Here is a 20,354-nt window from a genome sequence, read left to right on the forward strand (position 1 = left end):
ACTACTTATTAAACACGCTGTTATCATGGTGGTAGGTCAATCAACTTAAGCTTACTTGTCGTGGATCGTATTTCTTAGGAATTTTTGCTTGTAACACTAAGCTGTCGAGGGTTGCTAGTTTGACCACATGTATTACTATTAAATATCAAACGTGTCTTAGCAAGTTTCGGAAATAGCTACACAGATTCTGATAAAAGCCGATTTCATCTTTTTGACAGCAATAAAATTTTAAATGTAAGATCAGTATTATGAACTTTTACAGAACTTAAGAAATTATGAAAATACTGTAAATTATTTTTGATATTCCTATATTGCTTCAACACAAAAAGAATAGTGATAAAAACTATCTCCTTGAGTCCCCTCTAGAAATGAAAATAAAAAAAAGACTTGTGTACTATCACTAACTCTTTCTTAAACTATATCATCTCATCTGAATACACAGGGTGGCCCATAAGTCCCTATCCATCTATATGTTATATTCAATAATACTAATGATGAGTTGAAGGCAGCTGTTACTGCAGCATTTGGAACAATAACCCCTGCTATGTTGAGGAAAATGTCTCGCAGAACATGGCGTCGCATAATATTATGCAGTGAGAATGAGGGACAGCACACAGATACACTGGATACACAAGATATGTGGATGGGTAGTGACTTATGGGCCACCCTGTACGATATGTACATAAATCCTATTGGTTAATGTCTCATGGATTTTGTACAAACTATACAAGGGCTATCTGCACCAGCCATCCGAATTTTGGACTTAGACTAAAGAAAGGGCAACTTGTCAACAACACCTACTGCAAACTTTTGTGCTACTCTTGTTACATCAAACAGTGGGGTCTGACCACCACTCTTGTATTGTACCCTAACATGGCTACAAAGTGCAGAGTAAGGTTCGTTTTTGGCTGATAATAGGATGTGATTTAAGGAACCTCAGCTCCATAGTTTGGGAAGCTAACCACAGTTTTTCTCAGTGCCATTACTTTGATCAAATGCAGAAAATATTTTTTGAAGCAGATTTTGCAAAGGTCATGGACATTTGTGGGTTAAAAAAAAATGATGTTCTGACCACATGAATCACAAGATTTCTTCAAGATCTAAAAAAAGTGTTTGCCAGTATTCAAGTTGATGCTAGAAGCTACTGTAAAAATTCTTTGCACATGTTCAAATAGTTTTCTTACATGAAGTAAGATTTAATGGAATAAACCACTTATTCCACCGATATCTTACAGGTGTTGTGCAATGTAAGGACAATGCTCAACTCCACAAACTCTGTTAAAATAACATGTATTACAAGCTTCTGGTTTGTTTTTTTTAATTTATTATTAATATGAAAAGTTTATTGTATTTTGTTTTGCCTCTTCCAAAAAGTTGATACAAATGAATTTTTTCAATAAACACAAACATATATACACAATAAAATACAGAAAAGTGCAATTTTTCCCAATCATAGTAATATGTAAAAATATTCAATGCACCAGCAGCTTTAAAATGTTTCTGTGTTTTATGGTTTTGAAAAGTTTGTAGTGTTTTCACAGCACTAACACTGCTCTTCAATCAGTAGTTCTTGATGTACAGGATATAATCTGGCACTCCTTAATAACTTAACTGTAGTATGCATAATGATAATCTAGGGTTAAACGTTAATATTAAAGAGTGTAAGAATATGATAGCCTCCTTTACATCTGGCACTACATAAAAAGCTTTTGGCACATGTTACACACACAATAAATAACTAAATTTATAAAAGAGAGAACCAAAAGGTTGTTCTACCATGTTTTACACTTACACAAATTTATTAAGAGTTCTGCCAAAAACAAATTATGTTGACCAGATAAGGATTTACACATTAAATATGATAAAGGTCTGATTAATCTGTTTAACACCTGCTAAGACAAGATGACTAAAAAAATTAACACCAACGTGCACACGCAAACTGGCTTTAAAATTATTAGCATTTAACTTCTTGAGGCTGAAAGCTCATATTTGTAATTGCAAGTTTCTAGCTGGTCTGTCCTGAATGAATTAAGCAGCATTTAAAAAACAAACATGAGATTCACCCAACTAAATTGCAGGAGATAAGCATAAAGTATTACAACAGTATTAATGCTAATAATAATAAATACACAATTTACTCAATGTTTAACTTTTTATCTTCTTTAAATGTTTAATATTTTAAAATTACATTCTACAGAAAGATCTGTTTTTGGCAAGGATTTTCTTGGCCTACCTTCAAATAGGGGAATTTAACAACAAAATCTACCAATTTCACCACCATGTCCTTATTATTAACTAACTATTTTAATTACTTAAACTCAAAATAGTAATTGACACAAATAGTTCACTTTAAAATTCTTCGGAATAATAATAACCTTTAAGATGTATCAAAACTAAACAATTTCACATTCCAACACAGTGAAAAAAATCCAGCAAAAAACAAGTTTGTACATAGTTTATTAAATACTACCCTTGACATTCATGTACATATCTAACAAAATCTTTAAATGAGAAACTACCTGTACATTACATAATAAGATAGATTATACCGAAACTTTATAACTGATTTAACTGACCTATCTAACATTATGCTAAGAAAACCTTATGTGGTCCTAGTGTTTATTATATTTTAATCTCCCAATGTTTCTAATTATGAATGGAATAATATTTACATTTTTTTAGGTCAATTCCAGTATTTCCACAAAATGCATCTGGAATATTTCTAATATATTTTGTAAAAGAAAAAGGTTAATTATCTAATAGTCAATTAGCCCTGTCAATAATAATTATATTGAGGGGCAACCACCTTTAAAAAAGTCTAGATATTTAAAATAACTTTGTCTTGTTTATAAACATAAATAATTATTATATTGAAATGCTTTGGTTAATTGTTACAAATAACAGCAAAGAAAATTTTCATGGTGCCATAAATTAATCACTATTATACTCTGCCCCTCCCTCCCCTGGTTCCTTTAGAGACCTTTTACAGGGTGTGTACCCTTGCTTGTGGTAGGCTGGCTCAAGGACAAACATTTTCTGGAATATTCTTTGAAATTTCTAAATATATAAATATTTAGCTCACTAAAATCAGGCTCTGGTCAATAATTTTTGTCTCCACTCCTTTGCAATTTAAACATTTTGCATTTTTTAACATATTTAAAACCAAAAACTGTTGCCTTTAGTTTTAACATTATCAGTTAGCTGTTGCTCATACCTTTGATTTTGTAATTAACCAAATTCCTATCTTTCCTGTAGTTGTTCAAGCCTTCAGTCTTATCTAAAAAGTTTTCATAAATTATAACAAGTGTTCTTCTGCAAGTAGTAAATACTTACTCAATTTTTTTTTTTTTTTGTATGAATGATTGGTTAGTACTAAAACCTTAGTTAACTTGATTACATTTGTAAACAGATCCTACAGCCATTTACTTTCTTCAACATTAACAGTTAACACCCAGCTGACAGCTTTTACTAATAACCACACCAATTATAAATCATTTTGCTGAACAACAGGGAATTTAGAAATATCCATACCTAAGTTTGTAACTTTACATTTTAATATTGGAAATAACTGTTCATGTTATGGCCCATAATTAAAAAACTATAGGGAATTTTTAAAAGATTTAAAAAAATATTCACAAGTGAAACAGCCCTTCCAACTAAAATTGTAAGTATTAATCATCTAGGAATAACCAACAAGGTTGATAAAAATAATGAATATGATGACTTTAAAGAATAAAAGTTTGTTCTATTAAACATAACTTAAAATTATTATTTCAGACAAAAGGTAGGTAACATTTGTAAGCAAGCTACTTGACAAGTATTGGACACAACCCAGCTTTAACACACAATTCAACACATTCTTGACACACATTTACAAATAATAAACCAATGAAAGAATGCTGTGATCTACTTTCTATTTTTACTTCCCACCATGTCTAACATATACAGTACACTACAAGAAGTTTCAGTCCTGCAGACTTAGAAAAATGCATGTTTAACATAAGGGTGTGAATTGAAGAAAAGACTCAATAAAGGAAAAAAATAAACTGGAGGGCAATTGGTGAAAGGATTTAAAAGAAAAAAAATATGCAAGAAAGGATTTGTGCTTACAATTATAAAATTTAGCAAAATGTAAAATCATACTGTAGTATGCAAGGTCAATTTATTTTCAACAGTGGATAATTAATTATATGTTTGATATGATTAAAAAATAGTCCTAGTTAAATTCAAATCCTTAATCCATTGGAACACAGTACAAAAGGTTTCTAAATATAACTAACTAATAAACTGCAAATATGCAATATAAAACTTAGCAAGTTTCCAAGCATCATTTCATACATTTGGCTAACCCTAAATGATTCTGTTTGCTAGTAGGAAAAGAAACATTTATCTACAATTCAGTTAGAGAAATTTCAAAACAGTTAAAATGCTTTAAGTACTGCAATGATTTATACTAAAATAAAGCAAACACAATGAAGGTATTAAACATATAAAAGTAAAATACAAAATTTTGAAATAGGCTAGTAGCAATCTAGTCAAAATTCACAAATCTCCCAATTCAGTGGCAGATTTATGTATGGGTGTTTTAGTACATTTCAAACTGAATTAATGTTATAATTGAAGGGGTATTTCATATAATCCATGGCATGACCTTTGCCCATTTTAATTTACATAATAGAAATGGTTAATATACTGCTTAAATTTGTCAATGATAAAGATTTTTTATTTACATGTAGATCATCTGAAGAAGAATTAGTTATAAAAAATGTAAGGCAAATTATGTTTGTTACCTTGATATAATGATATAGTTTTGTTGGGAATAACCTGAACAAAAAATAATCTTTGCATTTGGTTGATCTTAAGCCATCCAAGCAGTGTGCTTGTGGCAGGACAAAAAATGTTTTAGTTGTGTTCACAGAAATATTTAAATCAAGTGTAATTATCATTTCATTGTAAAGGTCACTGTTTAGGCCTTACTTGGAGTATTATGTTCAGTCATTAAATCCTTGTCAATGAATTGTTGGAAACAGTCCAATTAACTATTAAGATCAGTAGGATAATACCTGGACTGAAAAAGTTTTTTTAAAGAAATGTAAAAATAAAGAAAATAGAGGGAGATGTGATTGATGTGAATCCAGGAAAAAAGGTACTGACAAAAAAACAAAAACACTCACAAACACAAGTACATTTACAAACACTTCTATACAAAATTTTATCTCTTTTCCTACATCTTTATTTAACAGAAAGGTAAATTTTTGAATTCTCTTTTTTCTAAGGTTAATTACACATAATTTATGTTGTCAATGTGTACACATCATGTACTGTCAGTTAATAAATGATCTAAAATATTTTTGTTTTATTACTTTGTTTAGAGTATATAAATAAAATATGACTTTCCCTAGCCCAAATTGTGACTTTTTTTTCTGTGAATTTACTTCCTTTCACTATTGAGGTGTTCAATCAATATTAAGAGATTTAATATAATCTGTACATCATTTTTTATATTTAATATAAATCTTAACAGGGTAAGAGTCATCTTAAGCTCAGAGTTTTGCTTTTCTAATAAGGTGGTTTTGTCTTTAGATGTAGCTGATGCAGTATGGATGCCTATGACACAATAGGCTTTTTGGTGTTAGGGTTTACAGAAGTTTAGCATTTTTCTCATTATTTTTACAATTATTTTGAAAATCTATATTCTATCTTTCTTATGTAAAATGTATTTGTGAAAATATTTCTTCATAATATGGTGTGCTTTTTATGTCTCTACAATGAGACTGTTTTTCTATTGTTTCTTCGTTTAAATACTTTTTATCAACATTCATCCCTTCACTGATTGACTTAAAACTTATTTGGGTTGTATCTAGATCCAGTATGTCCAGATACAAATTGGCATGAATAAAATTTCATATGCAAATTACACTTATATACAAGAAAAAAAGTTTGAATTACCCATTTGGAGGTAGGTACAAAACTATTTTTGGGGCTTGGGTCAATTACTCTGCCATATTTTGCTAAATTTACATGGGATTTGATATAAAAGTGCTTTTTTTTTTTTTTTAAAGAGATCTCACACACTGACAAACAAATATATTATAGACTTGCTTATTTTTATTAATAATGAGGTTGGTGTCCAAGATATAAAAAGCACAGTTTTAGGGTTTTTTGATAGTTTCTCTGCAGTGTTTTGGCCAATTTACATGAGATTTGATATAAAAATAATTTTGAACTTTACCTTTTGCTTAATCTCTCAGTGAGGAAGACAAATTTGAGGTTTCCATCAACTATACATATCTATATCTAACAACATGCACAAGATTTGGTACAAAGATACCTTCTTGCAGGTCCCAAGCAGTGCTGTAGACAGTTCTAGATTTTCTGTATTTTTTATGACTTTTATGATGTTAAAGTTGGCCACATTGGGATTGAATGGCAGTCATGTTACATTCATCCATGAATGTTGAGTTCTTTAATAGTGAAATGTTAAATTTGTTTTATTGGATAGGTATAATATGAAGGTTATGGTACATATTTTACTTTATACTTTGGTGAGAAAATTTTTATCCTTAAATACCCAACAAAATTCCATCATCTGGATTTACTTTTTTTTTTTAAATCACACTTACTTGCATTTTTCTGGTTTAAAGAAAGTTAGAATTGTTTTTTAAGTGGAAGTTCTCCAATAGCTATAGCACAAAGTCTATACAGTCATGATGCATAAAGACAATCGTAACAGTGATATAAAACATTTGCTACTATCAGCTTGAGCCTTTTTAAAACTATGTGCACCTTAAAACTAGTATTAGTCAGTGGTCTTACTATGAAGGACCCCTTACTTTTTTCTTTATAAATTTATATAAGCTTTTATAGCATGAAGATTTTACTATCATAGAATGTGTTTGTAAATTACTGAACTTCAACAATTTTATATTTATTTCAAGTACTGTGCTACAATTATTCATGGTATGTCATAACTTTTGCAAACAATGCCAGAACATACAACATCAAAAATAAGAGGTTTGTATGTATTTAATATAAATATGCAATATATCTTTCGTTTCTTTATTGTTACCATTTTACCCATCTTCTGAAGAAAAACAAATTTTACATGATAAATAAATTACCATGTTATCTATTTAACTGAAAACACAATTAGAACAATTTCATTTAAGAAACTGACATTTAACTTAGAAAACAAAACACTATTTCAGCAAACCTTTTACCATTATATTTTCATCAGTCTCAGCAATATAATATCAGATGAGCAACAAAACATATCTCCAAGGCTTTGTAACACTCCAAATTACTGTATATCCAATATCTGTACATTTTAATCAATTACTGAAATTTATCATGTGGGTCAAATAGACCTTTACAATAGGGATCAGCATGGCCAGGTGGTTAGGGAGCATGATGCTTGCTCTTTCAGCTGTGGGGGTTTTATAATGTGATTGTCAATCCCACTATTCATTTTTAAGAGAGTAGCCCAAGAGTTGGTGGTGATGAGTAGCTGCCTTCCCTTTAGTCTTACACTACTGAATTTGGGATGGCTAATGCAGATGGTCCTCATCTAGCTTTGCATGAAATTAAAAAAAACAAACAAACAAAACTTTTTTAAACATACTGCAGAGAAGCTATTTTAAATTAACTTTATTTTTAACTCCTACATAAATCTTGTATGACATAACTAGATTTTTCACAAGTCTTGAAAATCTAATGTAAAGGATACCTTTATTAGTAAGGGTTTCTGGAGAAAAAAAATCCTATTGGCTTATACTCACATTAGGCATCAATTCTAACCACAATGATTAACTATTAGGTGTGCAGCAAGAGGTACTAATTTCTGAAGCAGTTAAACAAATCAGAAATACATTAAGAGTGACAAGAGAAGTACTTGTTAACTTATTACACGTAACAGGAACTAATACTAATATTATAATATTACGTCATTATTATCACTGTTAAATTATTTCCTTGATGGACGTCTTCACTATTTTTATAAAAAAAAATCCACTTCTTTTATTTAAACTTTTACAATTCAGTGACGAAAATTATGAACGGATATTCCAAAGCCTCGATTTTGGGATTTATAATTCTAGACGATCGATACAAACAAAAATAAATCTAGTAAACAATTATAATACAAAATATCTTGTAGATAAATAATACACTATTTTACTATACTACTACTTGTGTTGTCGATACCCACCTGATGGTAAAAACCGAACTTCTGAGGTAGGGGAACCGATCGGCGTGTCCAAAAAGAGGTGATCAGCGATCTCGTTGTCTTCGACTAAGCTTCCACTGTATCCAGACTCCTGCCTTTCTCTTGCCGTCCCTTTCATTTCGTCTAGGTAGACTTCTTGTTTTTGATTAAAAAATTCTGGCATTTCTTTCGAGTGTAAGAAATAATATATTTAACTTAATTTTAACAAGAAAAAGGCACTTGATCTCGCACTTCTCACTTCTCTTTGTGTTTGTTTTGAGCACCCTCTTTCGCTAATTCAGCTTACTTTTTTAAAATAAGTTCATATTTGTTCATTGATGTTTCATTTACTACAAACTTTTACACAAGCATTCTCTTCTGTTATAAACTACGATACACAGACGTAGCTTGGCTTAAAGCCAGCTTCAACCTTAAAGGGTCAGCTTTAGAGCCGAAAATCCCTTACTTTCTTACACCTTTATCCTTTCTCATCAGCATTGCATCAAATTAGTTCGCCGAGATCCCTATATATGTAGACTTGACGACGTCATACCTCATACGAGACTGGGCAAGCGCAGAGAGTTCGAAATATCACGTGCCATCATGTTTACAAACAGCTATTCTACTTGCTATTGTTTTACAAGGGGTTTACGTCAGATGAAACGTGCATGGACGCACTAACATAATCCTTCCATCGAAGTCATCGCAGGGACTTACCACTGCAATGTATAATAGCTGTTTACTGACTTTAGTGAAAAACTACTAGAAGGAAACCTGCGCTAACAATTCCTTTTTTATGGAAGTTAATAAGAAATGCAGCTAGTCAACACCATCTCACAGGCTATTGTAATTAATCAAAATCGAATTTCGATGCTTTGTATCTTAGAACGGCTGGTATGGATATTACCACACTCGGTCATCTTAACATGAAGATGAGTTAGGAAGGTCGAAACGTTGTTCTTTCCTTATAAAAGAAAAATGTTAATACCCATACTAGCCGTTCTGAGATACATTTTTATTTCAAGTGGGTTTCTCGTCATCAAGAATTTCGATGCTTAACTGCAATCACGGCCAGGAGGTTTAGGCACTCGACTCGTAATCCGAGGGTCGCGGGTTCGAATCCCCGTCGTACCAAACATACTCGCCCTTTCAACCGTGGGGGCGTTATAATATGACAGTCAGTCCCACTATACGTTGGTAAAATAGTAGCACAAGAGCCGGCGGTGGGTGGTGAGACTAGCTGCCTTCCCTATAGTCTTACGCTGCTAAATTACGGACGGCTAGTGTAGGTAGCCCTCGTGTAGCTTTGCGCGAAATTCGAAACTACAATCAAACAAATTCAAATCAAATAGTGTGATTTAACCGTCACTGTTATAACACACACAAAGGATGGAGCGAAGTTTTTTTCGAGAGTATTGGAATGCGAGCCTCCGAATCACTGTCTTGTATGTTAGCTATTGGGCTGCACTTTCCACAGAGACAACAGAAACAATTTCGACAAATGCTTGGCTTTGAATGTATAACGTGACATGCAAGCCGTACTTTTAATTACCTAGAGGGTACCAGATACAAAATTTTATTAAACGTTCTCATTAGACTTAAATCCAAGTCTTCAGAAAAAAAAACAAAAAAACTTCTCATCAATGTATTTATAATTTTGTTATTGGAATATTACATAGATTAATTTTCAAAGGTATTGTAAGCTGAATTAAGTCGGTTACATTGATGAAGTTTAGCAATATACGTCCTTATTAAAAATAATAGGCTAGTTTTTGTAGTTTAAAGGACAAAACCTATTAAAATCTGTATTTCTGAAAAAAAAAAAACCTGTTGATATTAGTTATTATTCATTAGTTTAAGCTCACTGATAGTAACATAAACATTATAAAACAGGTGCATATGATTTTTTTTTTTTTGTAATATAACTACGAATAGTTTATTGTTGTTATAAACACCCAATACTCTTTAATGCAAAATCCAGTTCAATGAAAATTAATGAAGATGTAGCACTAGTACCAAAAGAGAACTAAAGGATCATCCAGATCTTTACACAAATTAACACAACAAGCAACTTTATACCAAACACCATTACTACAGGAGTGGTATGGCCAGTAATCTGAGGGTCGCGGGTTCAAATCCCCGTCACACCAAACATATTCGCCTTTTCAGCCGTGGGGGTGTTAAAAGTTCCGACCAGCTCCACTATTAGTTAGTAAAAGAGTAGCCTAAGAGTCGGCGGTGGGTGGTGATGACTAACTGCCTTCCCTCTAGTCTAACACTGATAAATTATGGACGACTAGCGCAGATATTCCTCGTGTAGCTTTGCGCGAAATTCAAAACAAACCGAACGAAATCCAGCATTTTACCTGTAAGGCGAACAGCACTCAATCACTGTTTGTTAGCATGGATACAGTTTAAGCTTCAGATATGCATAGAAATTTGCTATGATTTCTGTAACAGAATACAATGTAATTAGCTTAAAAGAGTATGCGAAAAGCACATATTAAATTGTAGATTGATAGTGTAGGAAATTTCAATGTATTTTTGGTATATAGGTAGGTTTCACTGATCACACTTTATATACAAATTCGACCATTGACCTATTTCCAGATAGGTTTTCTAGCTCTACTTGTAACAGAGCCATAGCTGAGAACATTATTTTAGCTCAGGTTACTGACCTTTTCAGTTATAACCAAGCTTTTATCTTTTGTGATTAAAGATATCCTAGAACTGAACATACTGCCCACAATTGAATTGGAGGGCGTAGCTAAGATGCTTCTAACTATTAAGTATATAGAATTTGGGCAATGCCAGCCCCAATTTTTATGGTGGTTACTAAATCTCTGCTGCTCTCTGCATTCTGAATGATCATACCTAGTGCTGATGAGTCAGAAAAAATGTGGAGGAAGCCAAGCAATGGCTCGGTAGATGATAAATTCCTGGACTGCTTTGGAGTGAAGTTGATGATGAGCAAACCTCTTGTTTTATCCTCCTTTGGTGTGATTGATGCTTTCACTTCCTGGCTTAATAAAAAAAGACAGCAGGCCTGAGCCAGTCACCATGCAAAGAATGGTAAGAACCAACAACAAACGTATTTGTCTAAACTAGATGCTCTGCCACCTATTTCAAGGAGGGTGCCAAAAGCATTGACACCACAAAAAGAAAGTATGACTATACCTTCAACAGGGACTCAGCCAATCACCATGAAAACAATGAACAAATAAACAACAAACTTAGATGTTAACGTTAGATATTTGCCACCTGTCCAGTAGGCACACCATCAATGAGACCATTAACTTGAGGGATTAAAGGATTTTATGCCAAGCTGTCAAGTGAGAAGTTATTCGACCAGTTAATTCCAGGCCAGCAAGGAAAGTCAAACTGGCAGAATTTTCTGTGACTCGAACAATTTTTACATATCAAAGAAACATGACCCGAGGGTGGTGATGAAGTGGAAGCAGCGCTGACAGGCCCAGGAACAATGATTAAATACAACTTCTATCCTCAGCCTACAATAAAAGGAATTCCACTTGCAATGAAAGAGGAAGAATCTCAGGGCCACTGACGAAATTTGTTAACATCACAAGGAGTTAGATGAAACACCGATGAAACCTCTGCAGTGTGAAAATATATATATATATCCTACCTTTTAGTTACTTCCCCTCCCAGTAGTTCAATAGTAAGTCTAAAGACTTATAATGCTATAACCGAGATTCAATACTCGTAGTGAATATAACACAGATAGATTTTAGCGTAGCTTTTGCTTAATAATAAATAAAAAAGTTAGTCTTTTTATATTATTTTGTCCGTTTAATCTGATTCTATGAAGTTTTTACATTAACACGTGTAATATACCTATTCCGCCTGTGAAGATATTATTGCACTTTGTGTGCTGTGTAGAACAGGTGAACTACAGCAATGTCTTTCACTGACTGAGTAGAAGATATTAAGAGCCTACAGCCTTCGTTATGTTTTGTGAGAATGGAGAACAGATTTTACTTTAACCCAGTGCTCTTTTCTGATTCAAAACCCGCAAGGAAAATGTGCCTATTGATCTGCAGTTTTGGGGTTTTTAGAACGAATTAGGAGTGAGTTTCAGAGGAGCGATTTGCTTTTGTAAATTTGGTAACTATGTGCAAGTATAATTTCGTGTGTGTGTGTTTTTCTGATAGCAAAGCCACAAAGGGCTATCTGCTCAGCCCACCGAGGGGAATCGAACCCCTGATTTTAGCGTTGTAAATCCGGAGACATACCGCTGTACTAGCGTGGTCCTTTTCTCGTTCGATGCACGCTACCCGCTCCCACGGCGAGTAGAAACACCACTCTCGAATCGGGTATAATTTCGAATTACCGCAACAAGTCGTAAGGTATAATAGTAAGTAAGGCGATTGTATAAGCAAAAGTTTTCAAGGAAGTGAACAATAAAATACAGTGAAAAACAATACAAAAACATAGACACATAAAAAAACGAAAATACAGAATGTTATAAATTTAGAGGGTATATTTTAAGCAAGATTGATCTTATGTAAATACACAAAATTGTATATATGTACATGTTTACATGTTTTAAATGAAAAATTACAGTATATTGCAAAAACTAATTTGTAGCATTAATAAACTTTCACGTAAAAATGTTTCTCAGGTTCTTTTTCATAATTCGATACTTACCCAGGCTCGTAGCACAAAAGAAAGTATAATGTGATAGTTATAAAATTAAATAGAAACTTCTGAATTTGACCCAATACTTAAATGGAGTAGCTTATATCGTTTCTGCTTATATTTTACATTTAAAATACTATCTTTATGAAGACTAATTAATGTATACAAATTTTAGAAGTAAAGAAATTGTATATAGAATTTATAACTAACTTGATCTACTTTAAAATTCGTATTCGAAATAACTGTTCAGTGTTGTACCTCTTTTTAGTAAGTGCCATTTGTTAGGTCTCCAATTTATTACATTACGTTCGTTACGTGTTATTATTTCAAATAACCAAAAATTTGAATTTAGAAGTTAATAAAGTGTTAATATGTATCAAAAAATTATGTTATTTGCCAACAAAAGTGCTACACATAATTTCCTATTTTACCACAAATATATCTTAATATACAAACATAAAAACAGTTCAATTTATTCTAACGGTTATTATTAATGGTTATTACAAATGATAGTTTATATACAAACTTACAAACAATACTAGTTCTTATATTCGGTCTAGAACTTGATATTTTATCGACGATCAAGGTCCACGATGAAAAATTAATTCTGAGTCACATCTCACTTAAGCTAACGCCGTCTTTTCTTGGCTAGCCTCACACTCTTACAAGCTTACTTCTTACTGAAGAAGATTTTTAACGTCTTCGTAGAAATAATAATGTCCGAAGTAATTCACTGAAGTTGAAAAAAATGTATAAACCTTTCTGGTGAAATTCTGTAATTTTTCGAATAACAGGCGTTAATCACAAGTATAGCTTCCTAGGTCTATAGCACACTGACTGTAGTCAATAATATTCGTCTTCTGTCTGTCGGCTAGACGCTTTTTATAGCAATCACACGGATTTGTAGAAATTTCAACAATGTTCTTGCTCGTTTTCGTAAAACAAATATTGTTAATTCTTATTTTCAAGAATCTTCTACAAATTTAGAGAACAGACGGGACTTGTGTAATACACAGTTAAGAATATACGTCACATGCAAACAAACAAAGAAACAACTCTACAGAAACAAGCGAAGGCACTAAAACAAATGTACAATAATAAATTCGTTACAAGTTTTACTAATGTAAAAATGGACATTGAACTATCTGCGTTGTACTAATCAATTGTAGTTTCATAAGCCTTTACGCTTACTGCTGAACCAGTGGAGGATTGTAGAAATGTATTTTTTATATTAAATTTATTAAATTTTTTCTTTAATCATATGTTTTTGGAAAGAGTTAGCGAAGGTAATTCTAAGTTTTAATACTAGTGCATGTTCTGTTGTGCATGTTTTGTGCAAAAAAATTTTAACAGAGAATTTCATTTTTATAAACATTAAACTATTTGAAATTTTACATATCTAAAGGCTTATCATACTTGAAAATCACAAACTTTATTTAAAGTTAACCTTTATAGACATGCTTGTTAAGCGCTTACGACCATTATTCTATCCTCCAGTTGTCAAAATTACAACTCTTGTCTACAAAGCTTTAAAATTAACATGTTGCTTAAATTTTGTGAAATACATAGTCAAATACTATAAGTTATTTGAACAGGTCAGTTTAATTGTGAGAAACGTTTTCAATTTTTTGTAACAACGTATGGCTCAGAATTTGCAAATATATTTAATACATAGCTACTTTCACTTTTGAGCAAAACCTCATATTTTTTATATATTGTTCCTTCTTCTATGATAATTTTATTTTTTACATACTGCAGAAAATTATGTTAAAACTTATTTTTAGAAAAAAGAATTACCTCAATGTTATTGTGTTTGTATTTTTAAATGTAAACATTTATAAAATTTAATAATCAAACTTAACAGTCAAAGACCAAGATATTCTAGTTTTTGCTCCTTTTACAACAGGTTGGACTCTTAAGAAATCATACTAGATTATGAACAAAAATGCCACTCCACAGCAGATCTGAGTCTTAAAAAATTGAAAAATAAAACCCAGAGTTTTATCAAATGAAAAATATTTGAATACATTGTATCAAAAAGAATTTGAGTGTAATTATATCGTATCGAAAATCCTGGTCATGCTCTATCTGATGATCTGATATTTTTAGCAGTAGCTCTGTGTATTAGTTTTTATTGCAAAAAAAAAGCTCCAGCGTAAGGTTGTCATGTCCAAAGCATATCCTTTATTCTTCAGGTTTCCCACATCCGCCTACTGTACAAGGGTGACGGTTTCTCAGTATCCATTTGAATAGACAGATCGCATAAAAATCTATAGATACTGCGTCTGGCAGCTTGATTGACAAGTCTTTATTACATTCATCAGCTGCTTGAACTGTGAACGTGAGTTATGATCATAAACCTTCTCATGATGAACCTGTACTCTGTGGACCCCGTTTCCAGGGGTTAATTCTTCTTGACTATTTTGCATTGTTGTCGAAATCACGTAGACAGCTTTTGCTACCGACTTTTAAGTTCGAAGATTCACATTTATTACATAATCCTACAGTTACTTACCACGGCTGAAATATTATTTGTTTCAGATCTTTTCGTGGGTGGATCTTGGGTCTCAAGTTCATTCATGATCCTTTGTTTTCCATTTCCATTCAGTACAAGGAATATTGCCTAATTGGAAATTAAATCCTGATCTTAAAACAATTTTGCGAATGGAGAAGGTCAAATTCATGCTCTTTATAAAATAAATCACAATTGGTAGCACCACACTATCTACAATGTGGAAATATAGTTCTAAGATATGCTATTTCACCATGACTTTACATCAGCTGTGGTTGTCACACGGTATTCTGGTTTGCTGTATCAGCATGGTGTGTCAAATTATTTACTAAGTTATTTTTTTGTGATCTATGTAATTTGTTAAAAACATTTGACAAAAGAGTCGATAAACATACTATCATACAATAAATAAATAAATCATCACTTAAATCACGCACGTTGCGAATAAAAACGATTTGTATCATTTACAACGTTAACTAGTGAATTTAACTGATAAAATACTTAGATAAACCTATTTTAAAGTTTAAAACTGCTAGTAAATAATATTTTTGGACAAAATTGTCAGAAACTTGAAAGAATATTGAAGTAATTAAATGAAATTAGAAACTGATAAAGATGAATGACTGTTATCAGCATTTTCTGAAATAGTTTTTAGCTCCCACCCTCCCAGTGGCTCCAGCGTCTATTGGGTAGCTTTGCGCTTAAAAACAAACAAATAAGCAATAATTTCAAAAAAAATGCCTTTACTGGATTGTTAGTATTTTTTCAGTGGCGAAGTATGTCTTGTTTCTTCAAATTACTTGTAATGCGAGGGAGCCCATTTTCTGTACAGTTATGCTTCTAGTAATCGGGTTTCGATACTCGTGGTGAGCAGAGCACAGATAATCTTTTATGTAGATTCATGTTTAATAACGAACAAGCTCTAAATAACTATTTACCTTCCTCCAGTGAAACAGAGGTACGTCTACAGATTTTCATCGCTAAAATTCGAGATTTGATTCCTCGCTGTGAACTCTGCATATAGCCCATTGTAGCCCTGCTATAAAACAAGCAAATAAACATTTAACCTCCTATGCTTTATTTTTTTTATAAAAGTAGCTAGTTTTAACAACATATATTTACATGTGTATATGTGTGTATGTACATATATATACATATTTAACTTCATGATTTACACCTTACTGAAATTTTAAAGAAGATAAGTAAAGATACTTGTGTATGTCGCAGCGTCCCACCCAGTGGCACAGCGGTACGTATGCGGACTTACACTGCTAGCAACCAGGTTTCGATGCTCATGGTGGGCAGAGCACAGGTAGCTCAATGTGTAGCCTTGTGCTTAACTGCAAACAAGCTCGGCATGGACAGTTGGTTAAGGCGCTCGACACACAATCTGAGGGTCACTGATTGGAACGTCCGTCACATCAAACATGCACGATACTTCAGCTGTGGGGTGTTATAATGTTACGGTCAATTCCACTATTCTTTGGTAAAAGAGTAGTCCAGGAGTTGGCGGTGAGTGATGATGAGATGACTAATTGCCTTTCTTCTAGTCTTACACTGCTAAATTTGTGTCAGATAGTACTCGTGTAGTTTTGCGCAAAACTAAAAACAAACAAACTTAACTGCAAACAATTTTTCTTAAAATTTCATTGTCTTCCCCTCATGGGCACAGCGCTATGTCTGTGGATTCACACCGTTAGAAACCAGGTTTCGATACCCGTGGTGGGCAGAACACAGATAGCCCCTTGTATAGCTTTGTGCTTAATTCCAAACAAACAAACAAGTCTCTAAGGACAACTTTAATTAGTTGAATTTGTTTTCACAGACGAACAACAACAACTACAACAAAAAAGACATACAGAGAAAAATAAGGTCATTACACTAAATTCTTTGCTGGAACATGTTCGGGAAGTTTGAATTAAACCTGTCACAAGAGTCTCCATTAAGTTTACTTATCCTATCGCATGGGTAAAAGAATCACGTATACACAGACTGTGCGTGGACACACTTTAAACATAATCAGGAAGTTCGAATTAATCCTCTAATATCAGCTAGAGATTGTATTTTATGAATCTCTGACGAATTCTGCTCACTCGATTAAGATATGTGTTAAAAATGAGAACTAATCTTTAAAATATTTCAAGAACTTTTCATCCTGGCGCATTTTGTTGTTTGTTATTGAAAACAAACCCACACTAAAGGTTACCTGTTCTCTGCCAACTACGGGCATCGTAGTGCATATTGGAAGATTCAGTGCATTTTGGAGTCCGATCTATGTCAGAAAGCTGAATTTTGAAATTGTTACTGACTGTAGATATTAATTGTAGGCCCTAGAAATCACTTAATTTTTACATAATGTGGTATTGTATTATTTAGGCTTTTCCCTTGATCCATCAGTGAGTTCACTGACTGTCGACTTCTCTCGGAACTTTTGTAGGCAAAGAAGTGACTAGCACCACTCTAAGTCTGTTGTTAATAATTTCATATCAATATGGGTAAAAACAACAGAACATTAAACTAGGTAAGTCTGGAGAACATCTATATTTATAATGAAGCTTTGTAGAATGGACGGCAAAGTAGTTTCTTTGAACTGTTGTGGACCAGCCTCTATCAAGAAGATCAACGATTACGATAAGAACCTTATAAAGCTCGCACACTGCTCTAATCACTTAACCTTCCTTCCACGCTGCAGGAATTCCAACGTCATCCCACGTTTTCTGAGACTCAAAATAACTACTTTCGTCAGAACTACTAAGGTAAAAAAGGTCCTCAAAAATACCAGCAGACACCTCCTAAGACTGCATATAGAAGAACATAGACGAAAGAAGTACCATCTAACCAATACAATTGGAATACAATATACTGAGCTTCAACAACTTTTCTCCACAAGCATTAGAGCACTAGATATCCTAAACCTCTACATCAAACGCTATACAACTAACCTAGAAAATCAAGAAGAAACAAGTTCAAAAATTTAACAGACTGATCAAGACGGATAATTCTACGTTTATAAATGTAGTTCACAATTTCAGTTTGAGAGTACTAAGTACTACAGAAAATAAGATCCTTAACCTTGGTCTAAACTTCGCCATCCAACCTGGCACAGTTCTAACTGTTGACAAAGCTGTAACCTTAGAATTTGCTGCACGAAGCTTCCCGATCCCTATGGCTGAATAATTCCGACATCAAATTTACACCATCCTCAAGAAGGCCAAGAAACCAAAAATGAACATCGCTAAACACGAATGCAGCGCACTGAACCGTCTAACACAAGACAATAACATCAAGATTTTACCAGCGGACAAATAAAACAGTATAGTTATCCCAGACGTCAACCATTATGACACGAAGATTAAACAGTTACTGTACAAACACCAATATAAACAGATCACCAATGATCCTACAGAAAAGACAGAGAGATTCATCAATAGAACTCTGAACAAACTAAAAAAACAGGGCTTAATCAACGAAAAACTAGCCAAAGACTTAAGATCCAACCAAAATTTGCCTCCTAAGTTTTACGGACTACCTAAGTTACACAAACCTAATATACCTTTAAGGCCTATTGTCAGTGGTCAAAACTTACCTTGCCATCAACTGGCTACCTTCCTAGTATCTATCTTATCTCCACTACGAAGAAACACTGAACATCGCATTCAAAACTCAACAGATTTCATAGGACAACTCAGAAAGCTACACATCAAATCCCAGGATATTATGGTCAGTTTTGATATCACAGACCTAGTTACCAATGTTCCAACCTCAGAAACTCTTTACATTACCAGACAACAACTGCCGAAAGACAACTCTCTACCACACAGAACAGATATGAAAATAGACACCACAATGGACCTAACAACCATCTGTCTACAATCAACCTGTTTCCAATACAACAAGGGATTCTACGAACTAACTCTTGGTCTAGCCATGGGATCATCAATCTCTCGAATTCTGGCAGACATTTTCATGGAAGACTTTGAAGAAAGAGCCCTTTCATCCACATCTATGAAATCAAGTTTCTACAGACGTTATGTCGACGACACCTTTGTTATTTGGCTCCACAGTCATGAAAACTTACCAGCCTTCTTGGAACACCTCAATTCCATGGATGAAAGAATCCACTTCACTATGGAAGTAGAAGAACAAAATAATCTACCGTTTATTGACATACTCATCAGCAAACAAGCAAGACAAATCATCACAACTGTATATAGAAAACCCACCCACGCGAACAGATACCTACATTTCCAGTCCTATCATCCAACCTCGATAAAACGTGGTATAATCCAATGCCTAAACAAGAGAGCAGAAAACATTTGCGATAAGACATTCATCGAAGCGAAATGTCAAAAGATCGTGGAGAGGTTTAAACAGAATGGTTACACATCCTCCTTCATCAAACACTCCTTAAAGAAAACCACGACAACAACAAAAGATCAGAAAGTCATCACTACTACTATCACTTACCTACCATGCCTACAACATTTCAGTGAAAACCTCAAATGCATAACCAAAAAATTCAACATAGAAATTCAGGGGAAATTATACAATACCTTAAGGTCCATTCTGGTTAAAAACAAACAACGACCTACCAACGAGAATCTCCAAAACGTCATCTATGAAGTTCCATGTTCCTGCAACGATACATAAATTGGAGAAACGGGAAGAAAGCGACAAGAATAAAAGAACATAAAGATATTACAAAACTCATGAAAACACAAACTTCAGCCATTGCAGAGCAGTCCACATCAACTGGACACAGAATAAACTAGGAGAAAACTAGAATCATCGAAACAGACAAATTCTGGAAGACAAGAAAAATCAAAGAATCGTTTTATATTAACACTCTTAAATCTTCACTAAACAGAGATTCTGCATTAGAGGTGAGTAACCTGCGACTACCATTAGTGGAATATACAAGAAATCTCTCCTCCAATCAGAAACAGTGATAATCCAATCAATCATAACATGCTTTCCACA

At 33.2% G+C, this 20,354-nt stretch overlaps 2 protein-coding genes across 3 annotated transcripts in view; one reads left to right on the forward strand and one right to left on the reverse strand.

Moving 5' to 3' along the window:
• Window positions 1-8,769, reverse strand: part of LOC143244817 (MAP kinase-interacting serine/threonine-protein kinase 1-like) — a 31,045-nt gene extending 22,276 nt beyond the window's left edge. The window contains exon 1 of one of the 2 annotated variants that reach the window (XM_076490172.1): window positions 8,207-8,769. In XM_076490172.1, the coding sequence (XP_076346287.1) occupies window positions 8,207-8,387 (181 nt within the window). In that variant the 5' untranslated portion in view covers window positions 8,388-8,769. The remainder of the gene's footprint in view (window positions 1-8,206) is intronic. The other variant, XM_076490173.1, reaches the window with a different exon arrangement.
• A 7,506-nt stretch (window positions 8,770-16,275) lies between these two features.
• LOC143245581 (uncharacterized) lies at window positions 16,276-20,146 on the forward strand. Its single transcript, XM_076491940.1, is given in 4 exon segments — window positions 16,276-16,332; window positions 18,762-19,580; window positions 19,677-20,040; window positions 20,043-20,146. Coding segments are annotated over 4 exon segments (1,344 nt in total).
• The last annotated feature ends 208 nt before the right edge of the window (window positions 20,147-20,354 follow it).

This window comes from Tachypleus tridentatus, chromosome 2 (assembly GCF_004210375.1).
Source record: "Tachypleus tridentatus isolate NWPU-2018 chromosome 2, ASM421037v1, whole genome shotgun sequence".
NCBI lineage: Eukaryota > Metazoa > Arthropoda > Merostomata > Xiphosura > Limulidae > Tachypleus > Tachypleus tridentatus.